The following is a 22,565-nucleotide window of genomic DNA, read 5'->3' on the forward strand; positions in this document are numbered from 1 at the left end:
AATAGGGCAGGTAGCTATAAAGTGTCCTGCCCCTCCACAGTACAGACAACAGTTATTATTCATCCGTTGTGAACGTTCCCCAACTGATAACCTAGCTCTTCCCAACTGCATAGAATCAGGAGTATCCAACTCACCCGTCGTAGATTCCCGAGAGAGCTCGGGTGGCTTCGAATCCTCTCGGAAGAGCTGTCTTTGGAAGGTGAACGCGCCATAGCGGGTGCACGAGTGAGCCCGAGACCAGACCTCTCAGTCTTGCTGGCGTCCATCAATTTTAATGTTACGGGCGATAAGGGAGTCGAGATCCATCGGCAATTCCCGAGCAGCTAGCTCATCCTTTACATCCTCAGATAATCTGTGCAAAAAAGTATTGAAAAGAGACTCCGGATTCCAGGCACTCTCGGCGGCCAACGTGCAACGTAAGTCAAGCAGTTTACTGGCCGCCTTTCTCCCAGAAACCAGAGACTCAAATACCTTTCTCACTTCTGCCATGAAGTCCTCCAGATGACCACAAATGGCAGATTGTTGCTCCCAAACTGCCGTAGCCCAGGAGAGCGCCCTTCCCGACATTAGCGTAATAATATACTCTATCGTCGATCTGTCTGAAGGAAACGAAGATGGCTGTAGCTAAAAAATAAGAGAGCAGTGAGAAAGAAAACCCCGGCAGGAAACCAGGATACCCCGAATATCGCTCTGGAGGAGGGTTCTCGGGGAACCGGGATAGGCTGTACAAACTCACCACAGATAGGGGGAAAGTGAATGGGTGATTGGGGTTTTCAGAGATGGCAGGTAGCATCTGAGCTAACTCCCTGATTTGCTCCATAATAGCCTTTAATCCATGGTTGTGGTGTTCCGTCAAGGAACTGAGCCCTTCCAAAAGGCAATGTAACAACTCCTCATGTCTTCCAATGGTGGCTCCCTGTAGGGAGACAGCGTGGTGGAGCTGGTCCAGGTCTGCTGGGTCTGTCATGGCCAGTTCGTACTATCAAGGCACAAGGCAAGACCCAGATGCAGACACAGGAGGCAGATGGTTGGAGTCTTACTATGTTTAATAATCCAAAGGGGTAGACAAGAGAATGGTCGTGGACAGGCAAAAAGGTCAAAACCAGATCAGAGTCCAGGAGGTACAGAGTGGCAGACAGGCTCGTGGTCAAGGCTGGCAGAAATGGTCAGGCAGGTGGGTACAGAGTCCAGAAACAGGCAAGGGTCAAAACCGGGAGGACTAGAAAAAGGAGAATAGCAAAAGGAGTACGGTAAATACACGCTGGTTGACTTGACTAAACATACAAGACGAACTGGCACAGATCGGAAACACAGGGATAAATACACTGGGGAAAATAAGCGACACCTGGAGGGGGTGGAGACAATAACAGGAACAGGTGAAATAGATAAGGGCGTGACACCGGTTAGTCGGGCAAATTGAGGTAGTATGTACATGTTGGTATGGTTAAAGTGACTATGCATATATGGTAAACATAGAGTAGCAGCAGTGTAAAGAGGGGTTGGGACACGCACGCACGCACACACGCACACACACACACACACAGACACAAACAATGCAAATAGTCCGGGTAGCCATTTGATTACCTGTTCAGGAGTCTTATGGCTTGGGGGTAAAAGCTGTTGAGAAGACTTTTGGTCCTAGACTTGGCGCTCCGGTACCGCTTGCCATGTGGTAGTAGAGAGAACAGTCTGACTGGGGAGGGTGAGGTCTTTGACAATTGTTAGGGCTTTCCTCTGAGGTCCTGGATGGCAGGCAGCTTAGCCCCAGTGATGTACTGGGCTGTATGCACTACCGTCTGTAGTGCCTTGCGGTCGGAGGCCGAGCAGTTGCAGTACCAGGCAGTGATGCAACCAGTCAGGATGCTCTCGATGTTGAAGCTAAAGAAACTTTTGAGGATCTGAGCACCCATGCCAAAACTGTATAGTTTCCTGAGGGGGAATAGGCATTGTTGTCCCCTCTTTATGACTGTCTTGGTGTGTTTGGACCATTCTAGTTTGTTGGTGATATGGACACCAAGGAACTTGAAGCTCTCAACCTGCTCCACTACAGCCCTGTCGATGAGAATGATGGCATGCTCGTTCCTCCTTTTCCTGTAGTCCACAATCATCTCCTTAGTCTTGGTTACCCGGCCAGGTCTCTGACCTCCTCCCTATAGGCTGGCCCTGAGGGGCCCACGTGTTGAGGATTCTGCTTGAAACATGTTGGTATTACAGACTCAATCAGGGACATGTTGAAAATGTCAGTGAAGACACCTGCCAGTTGGTCAGCACATGCCCGGAGCACAAGTCCTGGTAATCCGTCTGGCCCCGCGGCCTTGTGAATGTTGACCTGTTTAAAGGTCTTACTCACGTCGGCTACGGAGAGACACAGTCGTCCGGAACAGCTGATGCTCTCATGCATGCCTCAGTGTTGCTTGCCTCGAAGAGAGCATAGAAGTGATTTAGCTGGTCTGGTAGGCTCGTGTCACTGGGCAGCTCTCGGCTGTGCTTCCCTTTGTAGTCTGTAATAGTTTGCAAGCCCTGCCACATAAGACGAGCATTGGAGCCGGTGTAGTACAATTCAATCTTAGCCCTGTATTGGAGCTTTGCCTGTTTGATGGTTCGTCAGAGGGCATAGTAGGATTTCTTATAAGCTTCCGGGTTAGAGTGCCGCACCTTGAAAGCGGCAGCTCTACCCTTTAGCTCAGTGCGAATGTTGCCTGTAATCCATGGCTTCTGGTTGGGGTATGTACGCACAGTCACTTTGGGGATGACGTCCTCGATGCACTTATTGATAAAGCCAGTGACTGATGTGGTGTACTCCTCAATGCAATCGAAAGAATCCCGGAACATATTCCAGTCTGTGATAGCAAAACAGTCCTGTACTTTAGCATCTGCTTCATCTGACCACTTTTTTATAGACCGAGTCACTGGTGCTTCTTGCTTTAATATTTGCTTGTAAGCAGGAATCAGGAGAATAGAATTGTGGTCAGATTGACCAAATGGAGGGTGAGGAAGAGCTTTATATGCGTCTCTGTGTGTGGAGTACAGGTGATCTAGATTTTTTTTCCTATGTTGATAAAAATGAGGTAAAACTGATTTAAGTTTCCCTGCATTAAAGTTCCCGGACACTAGGAGCGCCACCTCTGGGTGAGCGGTTTCCTGTTTGCTTATTACCTTATACAGCTGACTGAGTGCGGTCTTAGTGCCAGTGTCCGTCTGCGATGGTAAATAAACAGCCATGAAAAGTAAAGATGAAAACTCTCTTGGCAAATAGTGTGGTCTACAGTTTATCATAAGAAACTCTACTTCAGGCGAGCAAAATCTAGACACTTCCTTAGATTTTGTGCACCAGCTGTTGTTTACAAATATGCACGGACCCCCCCCCCCCCCCCCCCCTCGTATCCTGCTAGCTGAATGTCCATGTCATCATTCAGCCACGATTCCATGAGACATAAGATGTTACAGTTTTTGATGTCCCGTTGGTAGGATATTTGTGATCGTACCTCGTCTAATTAATTTTCCAATGATTGTACGTTGGCGAGTAATATTGACGGTAACGGAAGCTTTCCCACTCGCCTTCTCCGGATCCTCTGTGTCCTCTGTACCTGCGTCTCTTTCTCTTTCCAATAACGGGGATGTCGGCCTTGTTGGGTGTTCGCAGTATATCCTGTGCTTCCTGTTGTTGAAGAAAAAGTATTTGTCTAATCCGAGGAGTGATCGCTGTCCTGATATTCAGAAATTATTTTTTTGCTGTAAGATATGGTGGCAGAAACATTATGTACAAAATAAGTTACAAATAACGCAAAAAACCCCACATAATAGCACAATTGGTTAGACGTCGGTAAAACTGCTGCCATTTCTTCCGGCTCCATTTTAAATACCGTTGTGATTTAAGAATTGACGTGGACTCAGAACATCCAATTTCATTGGTTCTCTATGAACAATTGTAATTTTAAGAGTGAAAAAATGTAACATAATTTGGGGAAAAGAATGACAGATTTTATAGGGCCCCCTTTGCAGTTGTTTATTAACCATTATTTTACCAGGTATATTGACAGAAAGGACCCGGAAGGGGAGAGGAGAAGAGAACTAGCTAGACTTTGAAAGCTATAAAAAAATGAAGAAATTGTAGCTCGCGACATGTTACATTTTTTTTTATAGTAGCTCTCATGCTAGAAAAGGTTGGTGACCCATGGTCTATGCCAGAGCTGGGCAATTCCAGTCTTCGAGTGCCTGATTGGTGTCAGTTTTGTCCCAGCTCCAGCTAACACACCTGACTCCAATAATCACCTAATCATGATCTTCCGTTTAGAATGCAATTTGATTAATCAGCTGTGTTTGCTAGGGATGGAGAAAAAGTGACACCAATCAGGCCCTCAAGGACTGGAGTTGCTCACCCATGGTCTAGGCTATACTCCAAAATTAAAAATCTAGTATCGCCTTTAAGTGTGGACTGTATTATTATACCAGTCCACCTTAAACCAGTCCAAACTTTCTATCCAGGAGTCTGGGAGAGAACGTATATAGGCGATGCTGTGGGTTCATTGATTGTGCAGGGCAGCTTACAGAGTTAGCCTACAATTATAGTGAATTTGTATTTGATTTTGAATAGCCTAGTAATAGGGCATTTTTTAAATATTTTCATAATTAATAGGCTGACATATTACCTTTAGCTACAGAATATCTCACCACCGTGCATTTCCGTCTCCTCCCCTCTCTCCTTCATTCCTTTCTTGAGAGTGCAGAGGGGGGCTGTCAATAGTTTAATGAAATATGTTTAGTTGTGAAAACATGTAACTATCGATGTTCCCGAACAGATTTCACTTGGTTTGCCAAATTAGCAAGGGTAACTACAGGAACAGCGTTGGAGAGCTCATGGCATACAGAGTTGGGCGGAATATCACCTGTCACGCAGGGAGAGGCTGCAGGCTCCTCAGTGGTTGATGGGTGGAGTGAAATAAACGTTGCCTACCAGGCATGATTGAAAAAGCTATTTGCGTGCATAAGGATGACATGTTTCTTCCCCCTGCCCATGTTCCTGCCCATTTGGTAATGGGCCATTCTAAATAGAAACAAATGTTACATATTAGTAAAGGCAAGATTCAATTGAGAATAGTCTGATGGCTGAAAATATGATCACTTGAGAGAACAGCGTGTGCAGCCTGAGAGGCAAAGAACAGTGCACAAGCTTTTTTTTGCGACTTTCTCAATAGCCTATAGTCGCATCATGCAGCCCATATATGTTTTGATTTCTAAGACATTGTAAGGTTTGTATCATTCCCAACTAAAGTTGCCAAAAAACTCTCAATCTAGCATATAGGACCCGTTTCAAAAGCTCACGTTTACGCTCACCTTAGCCATTTCATATGCTTACTCGCTCCTTAACTTCTCTAGGATAGGGGGCAGCATTTTCACGTTTGGATGAAAAGCATATCCAAATTCAACTGCCAGCTACTCATCCCCAGAGGATAAGATATGCTTATTATTAGTAGATTTGGATAGGAAACACTCTGAAGTTTCTAAAACTGTTTGAATCATGTCTGTGAGTATAACAGAACTTATTTAGCAGGTGAAACCCCGAGGACAAACCCTTCAGTTTATTTTTTTTGAGGTCACTCTCTTTTTAACGGACTTTCATTGGGAAGCCAGATTTCTAATTGACCTTCTTGCAGTTCCTACCGCTTCCACTGGATGTCAACAGTCTTTAGAAATTGGTTGAGATTTATTCCTTTGTGTAATGAAGAAGTACGGCCATCTTGAACTAGGGTCACTGGAAGTGTCCTGTTAGATAGAGGCGCATGACCAGAAAGCTAGCTACAGTTTGTTTTAATCCTGTATTGAACACAGATCAACCCGTTTTCAATTTTATCGATTATTTACGTAAAAAAATACCTAAAGTTGTATTACAAAAGTAGTTTGAAATGTTTTGGCAAAGTTTACAGGTAACTTTTGAGATATTTTGTAGTAACGTTGCACAAGTTGGAACCGGTGTTTTTCTGGATCAAACGCGCCAAATAAATGGACATTTTGGATATATATCGACGGAATTAATCGAACAAAAGGACCATTTGTGATGTTTTTTGGGACATATTGGAGTGCCAACAACAGAAGCTCGTCAAAGGTAAGGCATGAATTATATTTTTATTTCTGCGTTTTGTGTCGCGCCTGCAGGGTTGAAATATGCCTCTCTCTCTTTGTTTACTCTGTTGCTATCCTCAGATAATAGCATCGTTTGCTTTCGCCGAAAAGCCTATTTGAATTCTGACATGTTGGCTGGATTCACAACAAGTGTAGCTTTAATGGTATCTTTCATGTGTGATTTAATGAAAGTTAGATTTTTATAGTAATTTATTTGAATTTGGCGCTCTGCATTTTCTCTGGCTTTTGGCCAAGTGGGACTGTCAATTACATACTTTTATTTTGAAGGCTAACCGCAAATTCCCCTATTGTGGCTAATCCTTATTGTGGCTAGCTTCACAAAGATGGGTCCGACCACCATTAATAATCAAATAAGAACTGACTTATAAATTAAGGTCGTTTTAGATGTTGACACCTAGCTATAAAGTTTGTTAGCTAACTATAGCTACTGAAATAGATTATATCGTTTTGCTATGTTTTTCGGGAAGAACATTGTTTGCATCCATGAGCTAGCTAGCTTTTTTTTAATGACCAGCACTGTAGGTGCGCGAGACAACTTTACCAGCATCGTAGCATACGTATTGATGAATCGTTGTGACATATGAAATACAAGTGATAGTGTATTCAATATGTAATAACTACGTAAAAAAAAATATGAACTCGTTAAATTATTGTGACATGCAGTCATATTCAGGTTCTGATTGGTCAACAAGCGTATTTGACGTGTATCTTTTTTGACACGCAAAGACCCAAACAGCGTTCCCTAGAAATCCTGGTTGAGAATGAAACGACTGAACAAATGAACAACGAAACAGCACAGCAAGTAAATGAAAGAAATAGGTTTTGATTATGTTTTCCTGGTAATGGGGACATACGTAAATGCCAACAAAATAACTTTTTGGTCAGTGGTGTGTGTGTGTGTGTAACCTCAGGAGCCCCACTCGGGATAAAGAAAAAGCGGTCTTTTTAATCAAGTCTTCGAGGTCAGAATAGAAGTCTCTCAGTAAGTGCAGGGAGACACACACAGGGAGACACACACAACTAGCTAAGGGCACTGCACTAACTCGGCAGCCGTTTCATGTAAACTAATCCATTGTGATTTAATACAGTGCATTCGGAAAGTATTCAGACCCCTTGAATTTCCCCACATTTTTTTTACGTTACAGCCTTATTCTAAAATGTATTAAATAGTTTTTTCCCCCTCAATCTTCACACAATATCCCATAATGACGAAGCAAAAACAGGTTTAATTTTTTCCGCAAATGATTAAAAAAAGAAGGAAATATCATACTGTATATCATCAGTATTCAGACCCTTTACTCAGTACTTTGCTGAAGTACCTTTGGCAGCGATTACAGCCTCAAGTCTTCTTGGGTATGACGCTACAAGCTTGACACACCTGTATTTGGGGAGTATCTCCAATTCTTCTCTGCAGATCGTCTCAAGGTCTGTCAGGTTGGATGGGGAGAGTCGCTGCACAGCTATTTTCAGGTCTCTCCAGAGATGTTCGATCGGGTTCAAGTCCGGGCTCTGGCTGGGACACTCCAGGACATTAAGAGACTTGTCCCGAAGCCACTCCTGAGTTGTCTTGGCTGTGTGCTTAGGCTCGTTGTCCTGTTGAAAGGTGAACCTTCACCCCAGTCTGAGGTCCTGAGTGCTCTGGAGCAAGTTTTCATCAAGGATCTCTGTACTTTTCTCTGTTCATCTTTCCCTCAATCCTTACTAGTCTCCCAGTCCCTGCAGCTGAAAAACATGCCCACAGCATGATGCTGCCACCACCATGCTTCACCGTAGGGATGGTGCCAGGTTTCCTCCAGATGTGACGCTTGGCATTCCAGGCCAAAGAGTTTAATCTTGGTTTCATCAGATGAGAGAGTCAATTAAGTGCCTTTCAGCAACTCCAAGAGGGCTGTCATGTGTCTTTTCCCGAGGAGGGGCTTCCGTCTGGCCACTCTACCATAAAGGCCTCCCTGACCAAGGCCCTTCTCCCCCAATTGCTCAGTTTGGCCAGGCAGCCAGCTCTAGGAAGAGTCTTGGTGGTTCCAAACTTCTTCCATTTAAGAATGATGGAGGCCACTGTGTTCTTGGGGACATTCAATGCTACAGAAATGTATTGGTACCCTTCCCCAGATCTGTGCATCGACACAATCCTGTCTCAGAGGTCTACGGGCAATTTCTATGGATGACCTCATTGCTTGGTTTTTGCTCTGACATGCACTGTCAACTGTGGGACCTTATTTAGAAAGGTGTCTAATCATGTCCAATCAACAGAATTTACTATAGATCAATGGAAACAGGATGCACCTGAACTCAATTTCGAGTCTCATAGCAAAGGGTCTGAATACTTATGTAAAGGTATTTATGATTTTTGAAACATTTCTAAAAACCTGTTTTCGCTTTGTCATTATGGGGTATTGTGCGCAGATCGCTGAAGACATATTTCTTATTTAATACATTTTAGAATGATTAGTTCAAAGTCAAGTTGTTGGCCACTGCCGAGAATTGCAATTCTACAAGTAGAAACGGCACGTTCGTCGATACCAGGTTGGCACGCAGCTCGTACCAGTTTTGTTCTAGCAAGAGAAGGAATGGCCTCTCACTGTGATACGTACCTATTGGCAGTCTATCGACAGTGAGTGTGTTTCATGCTTAAGTGTCCCTGTGCAGGATTCGGCCAGCAAGCAAAGAGGTATCAGCAGAAAATGTGTGTGTGTGTGTGTGAGAGAGAGAGACTCACAGCATTTCGTACCATATACATTGAATAGATTAGAACATACAAGCATCAAATATAGGCCAGCTCAGGAATCTATATTAACATGTACAGGGAACTGCCAAAATAAAGGAAACACTTGCGTAAATGAGGGATACAAAGTAAGCAAATGCTTCCACACAGGTGTGGTTCCTGAGTTAATTAAGCAATTAACATCCCACCATGCTTAGGGTCATGTATAAAAATGCTGGGCAGGCCCACTTGCCCATTACTTTGGCTACCATGGCTAGAAGAAGAGATTTCAGTGACATTGAACGAGGGGTGATTGTTGGGGCACGTTTGGCAGGGGCTTCGGTGATGAAGACTGCTCAACTTGCTGTGTTTCATGAGGAACAGTGGTACTGATTGAACCCAATTGAACACGTATAGGAGATTCTGGAGCGGCACCTGAGACAGCGTTTTCCACCGCCAGCAACAAAACAACAAACTATGGAAGAACTGTGGGAGAATGATGTTGCATCCCTCCAATAGAGCTCCAGACACTTGTAGAATCTACGCCAAGTTGCTTTGAAGCTGTTCTGGCGACCCTATTGAGACACGTTATGTTGGCGATTCCATTATTTTGGCAGTGACCTGTATATGTCCTGGGCATTGGAGAAGGTGTATGTGCAGTTGTTGAGTGGATACTGACCTCTCTTCCTGGTGCCCTGGTGGAGCGGAGTGTTGAGGTAGGTCACTGCACTCTTCTTCCTCTGCACAGCGTGGATGGGAACACGCATGCGGGAGAAGAAATACAGCTGTGATTTGACTGCAAGTCTGTCATGTCACTCACTCAAAAAGAAAACCTGTTTGCTATTCATACGCTACACAGGGCCAGATCCTACCTTCATTCATTCAGATATGCACATTTAAAACAGTGGGTATTATGCTCGCATTTTAAAAAGCATGTGCACTGGCATCCAATTGAATAAGAAACACATTGTGTATCGGGCTGTTGTAATAATGTGTGGTTACACTATCAAAAATGTTTGATAAGTGGAAGAACAGCAGTGCAAGTCCATACCTCAGGCTCAAACACAGCTCCACTGTACACCGGATTGGCCGTTGTTCTTCGCTTACGCTCCTGCCTCCTCCTCTGAATTTCTATAACCACAGAGTGGTATATTAATACAGGCATTGCAGTATACGCTCCTAGGGAATGTGGGTGAATGTAGGAACTGGAATTTACTTCAGGCGAAACTGGCAGTGCTTACCTTCCAAATGGTCATGGGTAACAAGTCCGAGGGACACCATGAAGGCAAGCTTCTGGGGGGAAACAATAAAAGAGTATTAGGACAACCCCCTCCATAAATGGTGCCCTCTGTGAGGAGAATTCCTAACATGAACATATACACTATATATAAAAAAGTATGTGGACATCCCTTCAAATTAGTGGATTCGGCTATTTCAGCCACACCCTTGCTGACAAGGTAATAAAAAAATCGAGCACACAGCCATGCAATCTTCATAGAATTGCCTTACTGAAGAGCTCAGTGACTTTCAACGTGGAACCGTCATAGGATGCCACCTCTCTAGTTCGACAAATTTCTGCCCTGCTAGAGCTGCCCCGGTCAACTGTAAGTGCTGTTATTGTGAAGTGGAAACGTCTAGGAGCAACAACGGCTTAGCGACGAAATGGTAGGCCACACAAACTCACAGAACTGGACCGGCAAGTGCTGGAGCGCGTAAAAATATAGTCTGTCCTCGGTTGCAACACCCACTACCGAGTTCCAAACTGCCACTGGAAGCAACGTCAGCACAATAACAGTTCATTAGGAGCTTCATGAAATGGGTTTCCATGGCTGAGCAGCCACACACAAGCCTAAGATCACCATGCACAATGCCAAGCGTCGGCTGGAGTGGTGTAAAGCTCACCGCCATTGGACTCTAGAGCAGTAGAAACGCGTTCTCTGGAGTGACGAATCACGCTTCACCATCTGGCAGTCCGACAGACGAATCTGGCTTTGGTGGATGCCAGGAGAAAGCTACTAATCGCCTAACATCAGTACCCAACCTCACTAATGCTCTTGTGGCGGGGCCACAGTGTCTCCTGACCCCTCCTGTCTCAGCCTCCAGTATTTATGCTGCAGTAGTTTATGTGTCGGGGGGCTAGGGTCAGTCTGTTATATCTGGAGTATTTCTCCTGTCTTATCCGGTGTCCTCTGTGAATTTAAGTATGCTCTCTCTAATTCTCTCTTTCTTTCTTTCTTTCTTTCTTTCTTTCTTTCTTTCTCTCTCTCGGAGGACCTGAGCCCCAGGACCATGCCTCAGGACTACCTGACATGATGACTCCTTGTTGTCCCCAGTCCACCTGGCCGTGCTGCTGCTCCAGTTTCAACTGTTTTGCCTGTGGCTATGGAACCCTGACCTGTTCACTGTGATTACTATTATTTGACCATGCTGGTCATTTATGAACATTTGAACATCTTGGCCATGTTCTGTTATAATCTCCACCCGGCACAGCCAGAAGAGGACTGGCCACCCCTCACAGCCTGGTTCCTCTCTAGGTTTCTTCCTAGGTTTTGGCCTTTCTAGGGAGTTTTTTCTAGCCACCGTGCTTCTACACCTGCATTGCTTGCTGTTTGGGGTTTTAGGCTGGGTTTCTGTACAGCACTTTGATATATCAGCTGATGTAAGAAGGGCTATATAAATAAATACATTTGAATTTTAATTTGGCTGAATGGAAGCAAGTCCCCGCAGCAATGTTCCAACATCTAGTGGAAAGCCTTCCCAGAAGAGTAGAGGCTGTTATAGCATCAAAGGGGGGACCAACTCCATATTAATGCCCATGATTTTGGAATGAGATGTTCGATGAGCAGATATTTATAACAGTGGCAAGATAAAGTATGTGAACCCTTTGGAATTACCTGGATTTCTGCATAAATTGGTCATGAAATTTGGTCTGATCTTCATCTAAGTCACAACAATAGACAAACATAGTGTGGTTAAACTAATAACAGACACATTCTTGTATTTTCCTTGTCTATATTGAATACATCATTTAAACATTCACAGTGTAGGTTGGAAAATATACGTAGTTTGGAAAATGTAACCCCTCGGCTAATGACTTGGAGTCAGCTAACCTGGATTCCAATCAATGAGACGAGATTGGAGATGTTGGTTGGAGCTGCCTTGCCCTATAAAAAACACTCACAAAATTTGAGTTTGATATTCACAAGAAGCATTGCTTGATGTGAACCATGCCTTGAACAAAAGAGATCTCAGAAGGCCTAAGACTAAGAATTGTTGACTTGCATAAAGCTGGAAAGGGTTCCAAAAGTATCTCTAAAAGCCTTGATGTTCATCAGTCCACGGTAAGACAAATTGTCTATGAATGGAGAAAGTTCAGCACTGTTGCTACTCTCCCTAGGAGTGGCCATCCTGCAAAGATGACTGCAAGAGCACAGCGCAGAATGCTCAATGAGGTTAAGAAGAATCCTAGTGTCAGCTAAAGACTAACAGAAATCTCTGGAACATGCTAACATCTCTGTTGACGAGTCTATGATACGTAAAACACTAAACAAGAATGGTGTTCATGGGAGGACACCACGGAAGAAGCCACTGCTGTCCAACAAAACATAGCTACATGTCTGAAGTTTGCAAAAGTACACCTGGATGTTCCACAGCACTACTGGCAAAATATTCTGTGGACAGATTAAACTACAGTTGAGTTGTTTGGAAGGAACACACAACACTATGTGTGGAGAAAAAAATGCACAGCACACCTACATCAAAACCTCATCCCAACTGTAAAGTATGGTGGAGGGAGCATTGAGGTTTGGGGCTGCTTTGCTGCCTCAGGGCTTGGACAGCTTGCTATCATTGACGGATAAATAAATTCCAAAGTTTATCAAGACATTTAGCAGGAGAATGTTAGGCTACCTGTTCGCCAATTGAAGCTCAACAGAATGGTGTATCTGGTGATGCAACAGGACAACGACCCAAAACACAGAAGTGAATCAACAACAGAATGGCTTCAAAAGAAGAAAATACGCCTTCTGGAGTGGCCCAGTCAGAGTCCCGACCTCAACCCAATTTAAAATACTGTAGCATGACCTCGAGAGCGGTTCACACCAAATATCCCAAGAATATTGCTGAACTGAAACAGTTTTGTAAAGAGGAATGGTCCTCCTGACTGTTGTGCAGGTCTGATCCGCAACTACAGAAAACGTTTGGTTGAGGTTTTGCTGCCAATGGAGGGTCAACCAGTTATTAAATCCAAGGATTCACATACTTTTCCCCACCCTGCACTGTGAATGTTTACGCAGTGTGTTCAATAAAGACATGAAAACGTATAATTGTTTGTGTGTTATTAGTTTAAGCAAACTGTGTTTGTATATTGTTGTGACTTAGATGAAGATCAGATCAAATTGTATGACCAATTTATGCAGAAAGACAGGTATTTCCAAAGGGTTCACATACTTTTTCTTGCCACTCTACTTTGTCATGTAGTGTATACTGTATCTATAAATTACTTTATGTTTACACTACATCTTTGGCAAAGCCTGCCTCCGTTTACAGAGTCATCTGTGAAGAACTTTAAGGTTCTATCAGTAGGCTGACATTCAAAAAAGTATGGTATGTATTTGTTATGCAGGTTTGACCCCAAGTTCAGAATGAAGCATAAGCTCCATCTCCAGTGTACCTGAGGATTGTCCTCTCTCTTTAGTCTGGGTGCTGGAGACAGAGGGGTCCTGCTCACCAACATCTTCTGCCCAAATCCCCCCCGTGCTTTAACAGTCTGGAAACAGAGGGAGGAAAACAATGCTCTTAAAACATGAACGATGAAAGTAACAGTTATACATGTGGAATTACTTCAATTATGAAAAGGGAACAAGTCACTTTCCCATCCAAACTGTCCTGCTGACCTCACAAAATTAATTAATTTTCCTGAAAATGGACGATTATAACTTCCCACCCAAACCGTGGTGCTGACCTTGGTGTCGGAGGCGAGGCCGCTGATTTGCAGTGTTTGCACCGATGCCGGGGCCGTGATGACAATGCCCGTCAACATGCCTGTGGGCTGGCCGCTCTTGGCGGCGCAGGGCTGGCCATTGATGATGCGCACCTGGTGGATGAGCCCGGCGCTGGAGGGCAGCGAGGAGGGGCTCAGCTTGTTGGTCAGCATCACCGGGCCCCGCTGGAGCAGCTGGAGCGCCGTCATCATGGGCCGAAGGGGCGCTGGGGCGATGGTCACGCTGTTGGGCTTCGCCCGGACCTGAGTCGGGAGGATAGGGGTCAGAGGTTAGCCAATCATTCATCAGGTGTCATATTGGAGCTTAGGGGTCTTCACAAATATGTGTAAAAGAGACCGACCAGGGAAAGGTAATTCCAATGTGGTGCTCTGAGATATCACTGTAGATGGAGGCATACTATATAATCACTTTTGGCTTTGCTGGTGTTCCTAACTCTTACAAGCAGGAGGTCATGTGTGCTTTTGACGAGGATGGCTGTGTAGTTGAGGAGCTCCGTGGAACTGAATTGATTTTGGCAATGCTATTTACCCATTTTGGGGCATAGTTATACAAGTGAAAGGCAGATTTTTGTTACAACCAAAATTAACAGTTCTAAACTGGATAGCCGCAAATCACAGCGTGCAAAGGATTCACCGCAGACACAACTGTCCAAGCTTAGCAAGGAAATTGAGGCTGCCTACAGGCCAGATATGCCAGGCACTGCAACTTGCGAGCCCACTCTGACCTTTCTTGCCTCCGAAATCAGAGCAATTTGTTTGTCCACCCAAAACATGGAACAAGTCACATCAGAAATCAAGACCACAATGTAGTGTTGGGTTCTGAGAATATGAAAATATACTTATGTCACTGATGGAGTGCTGAGGTTTAGAGGGTCTACACCAGAAGTTAAGGGTTATAAGAGGAAGGTATATAGTGTGTGCAACTAAGCTTGGAATGTGTTGAAGACTACTTCTGGCATGCATTGATAAGGGGAGAGAGCCATGGATTGGTGATGGAGGGGGGTTGAGGTCAGGTCAGCTTAACTTCTTTGGGACAGGGGGGCAGTATTGAGTAGCTTGGATAAAAAGGTGCCCAGAGTAAACTGCCTGCTACTCAGTCCTAAAAGCTAGAATTTAGATTTGGATAGAAAACACTCTGAAGTTTCTAAAACTGTTTGAATGATGTCTGTGAGTATAACAGAACGCATATGGCAGGCAAAAACCTGAGAAGAAATCCAACCAGGAAGTGGAAAATCTGAGGTTTGTAGTTTTTCAACTCTTTGCCTATCCAAGATACAGTGGAAATGAGGTCATATTGCACTTCCTAAGGCTTCCACTAGATGTCAACAGTCTTTAGAACCTTGTTTGATGCTTCTACTGTGAAGGATGGGGGAATGGGAGGTCTGCCAGAACGGCATGAGCTGACCACGCGCGTTCACGTGAGAGCTAGCTTGCGTTCCATTGCAATTCTACAGACAAAGGAATTCTCCGGTTGGAACATTATTAAAGATTTATGATAAAAACATCCTAAAGATTGATTCTATACTTAGTTTGACATGTTTCTACGAACTGTAATATGACTTCTCATCTGAACTTTCGCCTGGACCTGCCCGCGCGTCATGAGTTTGGATTGTGTACTAAAAGCGCGAACAAAAAGGAGGTATTTGTACATAAATGATGGACTTTATCGAACAAATCAAACAGACAGACAAAATGAGAAAAAAAAATCCAGAAAATCACATTGTAGGATTTTTAATGAATTTATTTGCAAATTAGGTGGAAAATAAGTATTTGGTCATGTCACGATCGTCGTATTGTGAAAGAGAGGAGGACCAAGGCGCAGCGTGATAACAATACATTCTTCTTTTTATTAGAAGACGAAAACGAAACGAACACTATACACACTAATCAAAACAACAAACAGACGACCGTGAAGCTATACAAACAATAAGTGCAGACACTGGCAACTTACACATAGACATGACAGTATCACCCACCAACCTAGGACCAAGCAGCGTGGGAAAAAGCAGCAGCAGCGATCGCAGGACTCATGGAATTGGGAGGAAATTCTGGACAGCGGAGGACCCTGGGCACAACCTGGAGAATATCGCCGCCCTCGTGAAGAGCTGGAGGCAGCTAAAGCCGAGAGGCGGTGGTATGAGGAGGCAGCACGGAAGCGAGGCTGGATAGGTAAGCAGCTTGGTTTGAAGAAATCAACTGTGGGAGCAATTATTAGGAAATGGAAGACATACAAGACCACTGATAATCTCCCTCGATCTGGGGCTCCACGCAAGAGCTCACCCCGTGGGGTCAAAATGATCACAAGAACGGTGAGCAAAAATCCCAGAACCACACGGGGGGACCTAGTGAATGACCTGCAGAGAGCTGGGACCAAAGTAACAAAGCCTACCATCAGTAACACACTACGCCGCCAGGGACTCAAATCCTGCAGTGCCAGATGTGTCCCCCTGCTTAAGCCAGTACATGTCCAGGCCCGTCCAGGCCCGTCTTGCTAGAGAGCATTTGGATGATCCAGAAGAAGATTGGGAGAATGTCATATGGTCAGTTGAAACCAAAATATAACTTTTTGGTAAAAACTCAACTCGTCGTGTTTGGAGGACAAAGAATGCTGAGTTGCATACAAAGAACACCATACCTACTGTGAAGCATGGGGGTGGAAACATCATGCTTTGGGGCTGTTTTTCTGCAAAGGGACCAGGACGACTGATCCGTGTAAAGGAAAGAATGAATGGGGCCATGTATCGTGAGATTTTGAGTGAAAACCTCCTTCCATCAGCAAGGGCATTGAAGATGAAACGTGGCTGGGTCTTTCAGCATGACAATGATCCCAAACACACCGCCCGGGCAACGAAGGAGTGGCTTCGTAAGAAGCATTTCAAGGTCCTGGAGTGGCCTAGCCAGTCTCCAGATCTCAACCCCATAGAAAATCTTTGGAGGGAGTTGAAAGTCTGTGTTGCCCAGCAACAGCCCCAAAACATCACTGCTCTAGAGGAGATCTGCATGGAGGAATGGGCCAAAATACCAGCAACAGTGTGTGAAAACCTTGTGAAGACTTACAGAAAACGTTTGACCTCTGTCATTGCCAACAAAGGGTATATAACAAAGTATTGAGATAAACTTTTGTTATTGACCAAATACTTATTTTCCACCATAATTTGCAAATAAATTCATTAAAAATCCTACAATGTGATTTTCTGGATTTTTTTTTCTCATTTTGTCTGTCATAGTTGAAGTGTACCTATGATGAAAATTACATGCCTCTCTCATCTTTTTAAGTGGGAGAACTTGCACAATTGGTGGCTGACTAAATACTTTTTTGCCCCACTGTAGGTGTCCTGGAGGGCAGGTAGTTTGCCCCCAATGATGCGTTGTGCAGCCCGCACTACCCTCTGGAGAGCCTTACGGTTGTGGCCGGAGCAGTTGCCATACCGTGCAGGGTAGGTTCCATAAGGATAGGTCCCGAGTGGAGGTTTTCCTCTGCGAGATCCAGGTAAAAAACAGGTGTAGGGTTGGTTCCTTCAAGGATAGGTCCCGAGTGGAGGTTTTCCTCTGCGAGATCCAGGAGTGACAATACAGTGTAGGGTAGTTTCCAAATTAGGATAGGTCCCTAGTGGGGGTATTCCCCTGCGAGATCTAGAAAAGGGACAGAAGTCCCAGCTGCAGTGAGTTTTTGTAAGAGTTCTAGAAGCTAGTGAGTTTTAGGAAGATAAAGTGTGAATAATTTTGGTAATGTGGGTTATCAACAACAATGATATTTGAGGCGCAATACTGGAATAAACATTAAGTCATCCGTATTCTCCAGTAATACATTTGCAGACGCTAGAGTATAGGTTCTAATACAAGGTATTAAGTGCCGTGACCAATGAATTATTATCCGGGGAAGTGGGCAGCGCTACGCTGGAAAATGGTTAATAGAAGGTGTCTATTATAGACGGGAGTGAAGAAATCTAAAACACCCTAGACACAGTTGGGAGAGGTTTGGGAATAACTATATTAAAGGTCGACCGAATAATCGGCATGGCTGATTAATTAGGGCCGATTTCAAGTTTTCATAAAAATTTGTAATCAGCCTTTTTGGACACCGATTATGGCCGATTACATTCCAATCCGCGAGGAGACTGCGTGGCAGGCTGACCACCTGTTACCCGAGCGCAGCATCAAAATGACCTTGTGGAGCCAAGGTAAGTTGCTGGATAGTATTAAACGTATCTTATAAAAAACAATCAATCTTCACATAATCACTAGTTAACTACACATGGTTGATGATATTACTAGGTTATCTAGCTTGTTCTGTGTTGCATATAATCAATGCGGTGCCTGTTAATTTATCATCGAATCACAGCCTACTTCAACTTCGCCAAACGGGTGATTATTTAACAAAAGCACAAATGTACCTAACCATAAACATCAATGCCTTTCTTAAAATCAATACACAAGTATATTCTTTTTAAACCTGCATATGTAGTTAAAAGAAATTCATGTTAGCAGGAAATTGTGTCACTTCTCTTGCGTTCAGTGCAAGCAGAGTCAGGGTATATGCAGCAGTTTGGGCCACCTGGCTCGTTGCGAACGGTGTTAAGACCATTTCTTCCTAACAAAGACCGTAATTAATTTGCCAGAATTTTACATAATTATGACATAACATTGAAGGTTGTGCAATGTAACAGCAAAATTTAGACTTAGGGTTGCCACCCATTCTATAAAATACGGAACGGTTCTGCATTTCACTGAAAGAATAAACGTTTTGTTTTCGAAATTATAATTTCTGTTTTTATTTTTTTATTTTATTTCACCTTTATTTAACCAGGTAGGCTAGTTGAGAACAAGTTCTCGTTTACAACTGCGACCTGGCCAAGATAAAGCAAAGCAGTTCGACACATACAACAACACAGAGTTACACATGGAATAAACAAACATACAGTCAATAATACAGTAGCAAAAAGTCTATATACAGTGTGTGCAAATGAGGTAAGATAAGGGAGGTAAGGCAATAAATAGGCCATGGTGGCGAAGTAATTACAATATAGCAATTAAACACTGGAGTGATAGACGTGCAAAAGATGAATGTGCAAGTAGAGATACTGTGGTGCAAAGGAGCAAGATAAATACATAAATACAGTATGGGGATAAGGTAGTTGGATGGGCTATTTACAGATGGGCAATGTACAGGTGCAGTGATCTGTGAGCTGCTCTGACAGCTGGTGCGTAAAGTTAGTGAGGGAGATATGAGTCTCCAGCTTCAGTGATTTTTGCAGTTCGTTCCAGTCATTGGCAGCAGAGAACTGGAAGGAAAGGCGGCCAAAGGAGGAATTGGCTTTGGGGGTGACCAGTGAAATATACCTGCTGGAACGCATGCTACGGGTGGGTGCTGCTATGATGACCAGTGAGCTGAGATAAGGCGGGGCTTTACCTAGCAAAGACTTGCAGATGACCTGGAGCCAGTGGGTTTGGCGACGAGTATGAAGTGACAGCCAGCCAACGAGAGCATACAGGTCGCAGTGGTGGGTGGTATATGGGGCTTTGGTGACAAAACGGATGGCACTGTGATAGACTGCATCCAGTTCATTGATAATTTGTGTGCGATTGAGGGCATCAAGCCTAGATTGTAGGACGGCCGGGGTGTTAAGCATGTCCCAGTTTAGGTCACCTAGCAGCACCAGCTCTGAAGATAGATTGGGGGCAATCAATTCACATATGGTGTCCAGGGCACAGCTGGGGGCAGAGGGTGGTCTATAGCAAGCGGCAATGGTGAGAAACTTGTTTCTGGAAAGGTGGATTTTTAGAGTAGAAGCTCGAATTGTTTGGGTACAGACCTGGATAGTAAGACAGAACTCTGCAGGCTATCTCTGCAGTAGATTGCAGTAGATTGCAGTAGATTGTTATAGTTAGGGATGGAAATGTCAGGGGTTTTGGTGGTCTTCCTAAGCCAGGATTCAGACACGGCTAGGACATCCGGGTTGGCGGAGTGTGCTATAGCGGTGAATAAAACAAACTTAGGGAGGAGGCTTCTAATGTTAACATGCATTAAACCAAGGCTTTTACGGTTACAGAAGTCAACAAATGAGAGCACCTGGGGAATAGGAGTGGAGCTAGGCACTGCCGGGCCTGAATTAACCTCTACATCACCAGAGGAACAGAGGAAGAGTAGGATAAGGGTACGGCTAAAGGCTATAAGAACTGGTCGTCTAGTATGTTCGGAACAGAGAGTAAAAGGAGCAGGTTTCTGGGCGCGATAGAATAGATTCAAGGCATAATGTACAGACAAAGGTATGGTAGGATGTGAATACAATGGAGGTAAACCTAGGCATTTAGTGATGATGAGAGAGATATTGTCTCTAGAAACATCATTTAAACCAGGTGATGTCACCGCATGTGTGGGATGTGGAACTAAAGGGTTAGCTAAGGCATATTGAGCAGGGCTAGGTGAGATCTTGCATGGAGCCTCAGACCGAGGGTGATTGACCGTCATCTTGAACTTCTTCCATTTTCTAATAATTGCGCCAACAGTTGTTGCCTTCTCACCAAGCTGCTTGCCTATTGTCCTGTAGCCCATCCCAGCCTTGTGCAGGTCTACAATTTTATCCCTGATGTCCTTACACAGCTCTCTGGTCTTGGCCATTGTGGAGAGGTTGGAGTCTGTTTTATTGAGTGTGTGGACAGGTGTCTTTTATACAGGTAACGAGTTCAAACAGGTGCAGTTAATACAGGTAATGAGTGGAGAACAGGAGGGCTTCTTAAAGAAAAACTAACAGGTCTGTGAGAGACGGAATTCTTACTGGTTGGTAGGTGATCAAATACTTATGTCATGCAATAAAATGCAAATTAATTACTTAAAAATCATACAATGTGATTTTCTGGATTTTTGTTTTAGATTCCGTCTCTCACAGTTGATGTGTACCTATGATAAAAATTACAGACCTCTACATGCTTTGTAAGTAGGAAAACCTGCAAAATCCTCAGTGTTTCAAATACTTGTTCTCCCCACTGTATATAAAAAAATCGGACGATTAATCGGTATCTGCTTTTTTTGGTCCTCCAATAATCGGTATTGGCAATGAAAAATCATAATCGGTCAACCTCTAATTCATATGGCGACAGACGGCCCCGATTCTCCAAGCGGAGCTAGAGGATTTTAATAAAGCCATTGAGTCGCTGAAAGAAGCGCACGAGCACTCTACAAATTCGGCTCGAATATGTACTTAGCTACAAAAAGACTGGGTACGTGAGTACATTGATATAATTTGTACTTCGGCGTTGATGGCAGGTTTGAAACCTGTGATCAAAACGGCAAATTTGCCAGAGGAAAACGTACTTTGGGTTGAAGAATCTAGGCGAAATGCCAGGGGAATGGATTCTAGAGGTAACAAATTTTAATTATTTGGCCAAACACTCCTTGCAAACTCAGAAAGCCTTGTTTTTTTTTTGATCTCATGAGACATTTTATGTGGTTTTATTCTGAAATAGATTTACATTTTATATCGTCTTATTCTGAAATAGATTTCTAGAATGTAAGAAAGGGTGGAGGGGTAACGAGGAATTAGCAAAGGGGTTACTAAACCTAAAATGAACATTGTGGTGCAGTGGTTATGGAGAATAGTACATGCTAAACAAAAGTTAAATAAACGATACATCGAAACCTGAATCTAAGGGTGGTCTTGCCCTTCCCTCCCTTCAATTGTACTACTGGCCTGCCCAAATCCGCAACATGCTAACATGGATCACAAACAGACAAGAGTCAACGTGGATCCAGATAGAAGCCCAATCCTGTGGTTCATTGCCACTAAGCTCAACTATATTCATTAATAACTTTAGTGAAGTGGGCAACATAGCCAAAACATTTGTGATTTACAGCACCCTACTAGCGTGGAGGGACTGTAAGAAATACCTGGGCATCTCCTCCCAAATATGTTCTCACTCGCCTATAGTAGGCAACCCAGACTTGCCAAAAGCCCTGAGGGATGCCAACTTTAATCTTTGGCATACTCTAGGAATCAGGACCTTTTCAGACCTATTTCATCAGAAGACCACTACACTGAAATCCTTTCAAGAGCTCTGCAGTGAATTCAATGTGCCAAGATCCCATTTTTTAAAAAAAAATATCTTCAAATTAGACATGTCATCTCCTCATTTACTTCCAAGAGGAGGTTTAGAACTCAGTTGAATGAAGTTGAAACCCTTCTTGTCACAGCACAATCCATTAAAGGCAAAATATCCTATATCTATAGACTCCTTTCTGAGAAAGGAGGCTCCTCCTTTACTCCTTTGAAAATAATCTGGGAAAAGGACCTTGGTCTGACTATCAGTGATGAGTTATGGGCGGAGGTTTGCGACAGGGTATACTGCTCCTCTACTAATGTAAAAATGAAAGAATCTAATGACAAATTTTTGTACAAATTTTATTACACTCCCTTGAGACTCCATAAAATGAAAACAGACATTTCTCCTAACTGTAAAAGATGTACCTCTGAAAGTGGAACCTATATGCATGTATTTTGGAGCTGTAGAGAGATTGCCAGATTTTGGCAATCTATACATACTGCTGCACAGAAAATACTAGATGTACAGTTTGATATGACCCCGTGTCTATATCTTCTTAATGCCCAGCAGGACTTTGTTCTTGATCCTGACAGAGAAAATTTGCTCATGACCATTACATACTTTGCTAAGAAATGTATTCTTCTATTGTGGGCCTCTAGTACCTCTCCTACATTTAAAATGTGG

The 22,565-nt window shown here is 43.7% G+C and overlaps 1 protein-coding gene across 1 annotated transcript in view; it reads right to left on the reverse strand.

The window, feature by feature from the left end:
- LOC120054201 (PHD finger protein 21A-like) overlaps positions 1 to 22,565 on the reverse strand; it is a 100,032-nt gene that overhangs the window by 9,212 nt on the left and 68,255 nt on the right. Inside the window, exons 8-12 of the mRNA XM_039001657.1 lie at positions 13,806 to 14,087; positions 13,515 to 13,610; positions 10,084 to 10,135; positions 9,894 to 9,973; positions 9,522 to 9,582 (exon numbers count right to left, since the gene is read on the reverse strand). Coding sequence (XP_038857585.1) covers positions 9,522 to 9,582; positions 9,894 to 9,973; positions 10,084 to 10,135; positions 13,515 to 13,610; positions 13,806 to 14,087 — 571 coding nt within the window. The remainder of the gene's footprint in view (positions 1 to 9,521; positions 9,583 to 9,893; positions 9,974 to 10,083; positions 10,136 to 13,514; positions 13,611 to 13,805; positions 14,088 to 22,565) is intronic.

The sequence above is a fragment of the Salvelinus namaycush genome, chromosome 9 (assembly GCF_016432855.1).
Source record: "Salvelinus namaycush isolate Seneca chromosome 9, SaNama_1.0, whole genome shotgun sequence".
Taxonomy (NCBI): domain Eukaryota; kingdom Metazoa; phylum Chordata; class Actinopteri; order Salmoniformes; family Salmonidae; genus Salvelinus; species Salvelinus namaycush.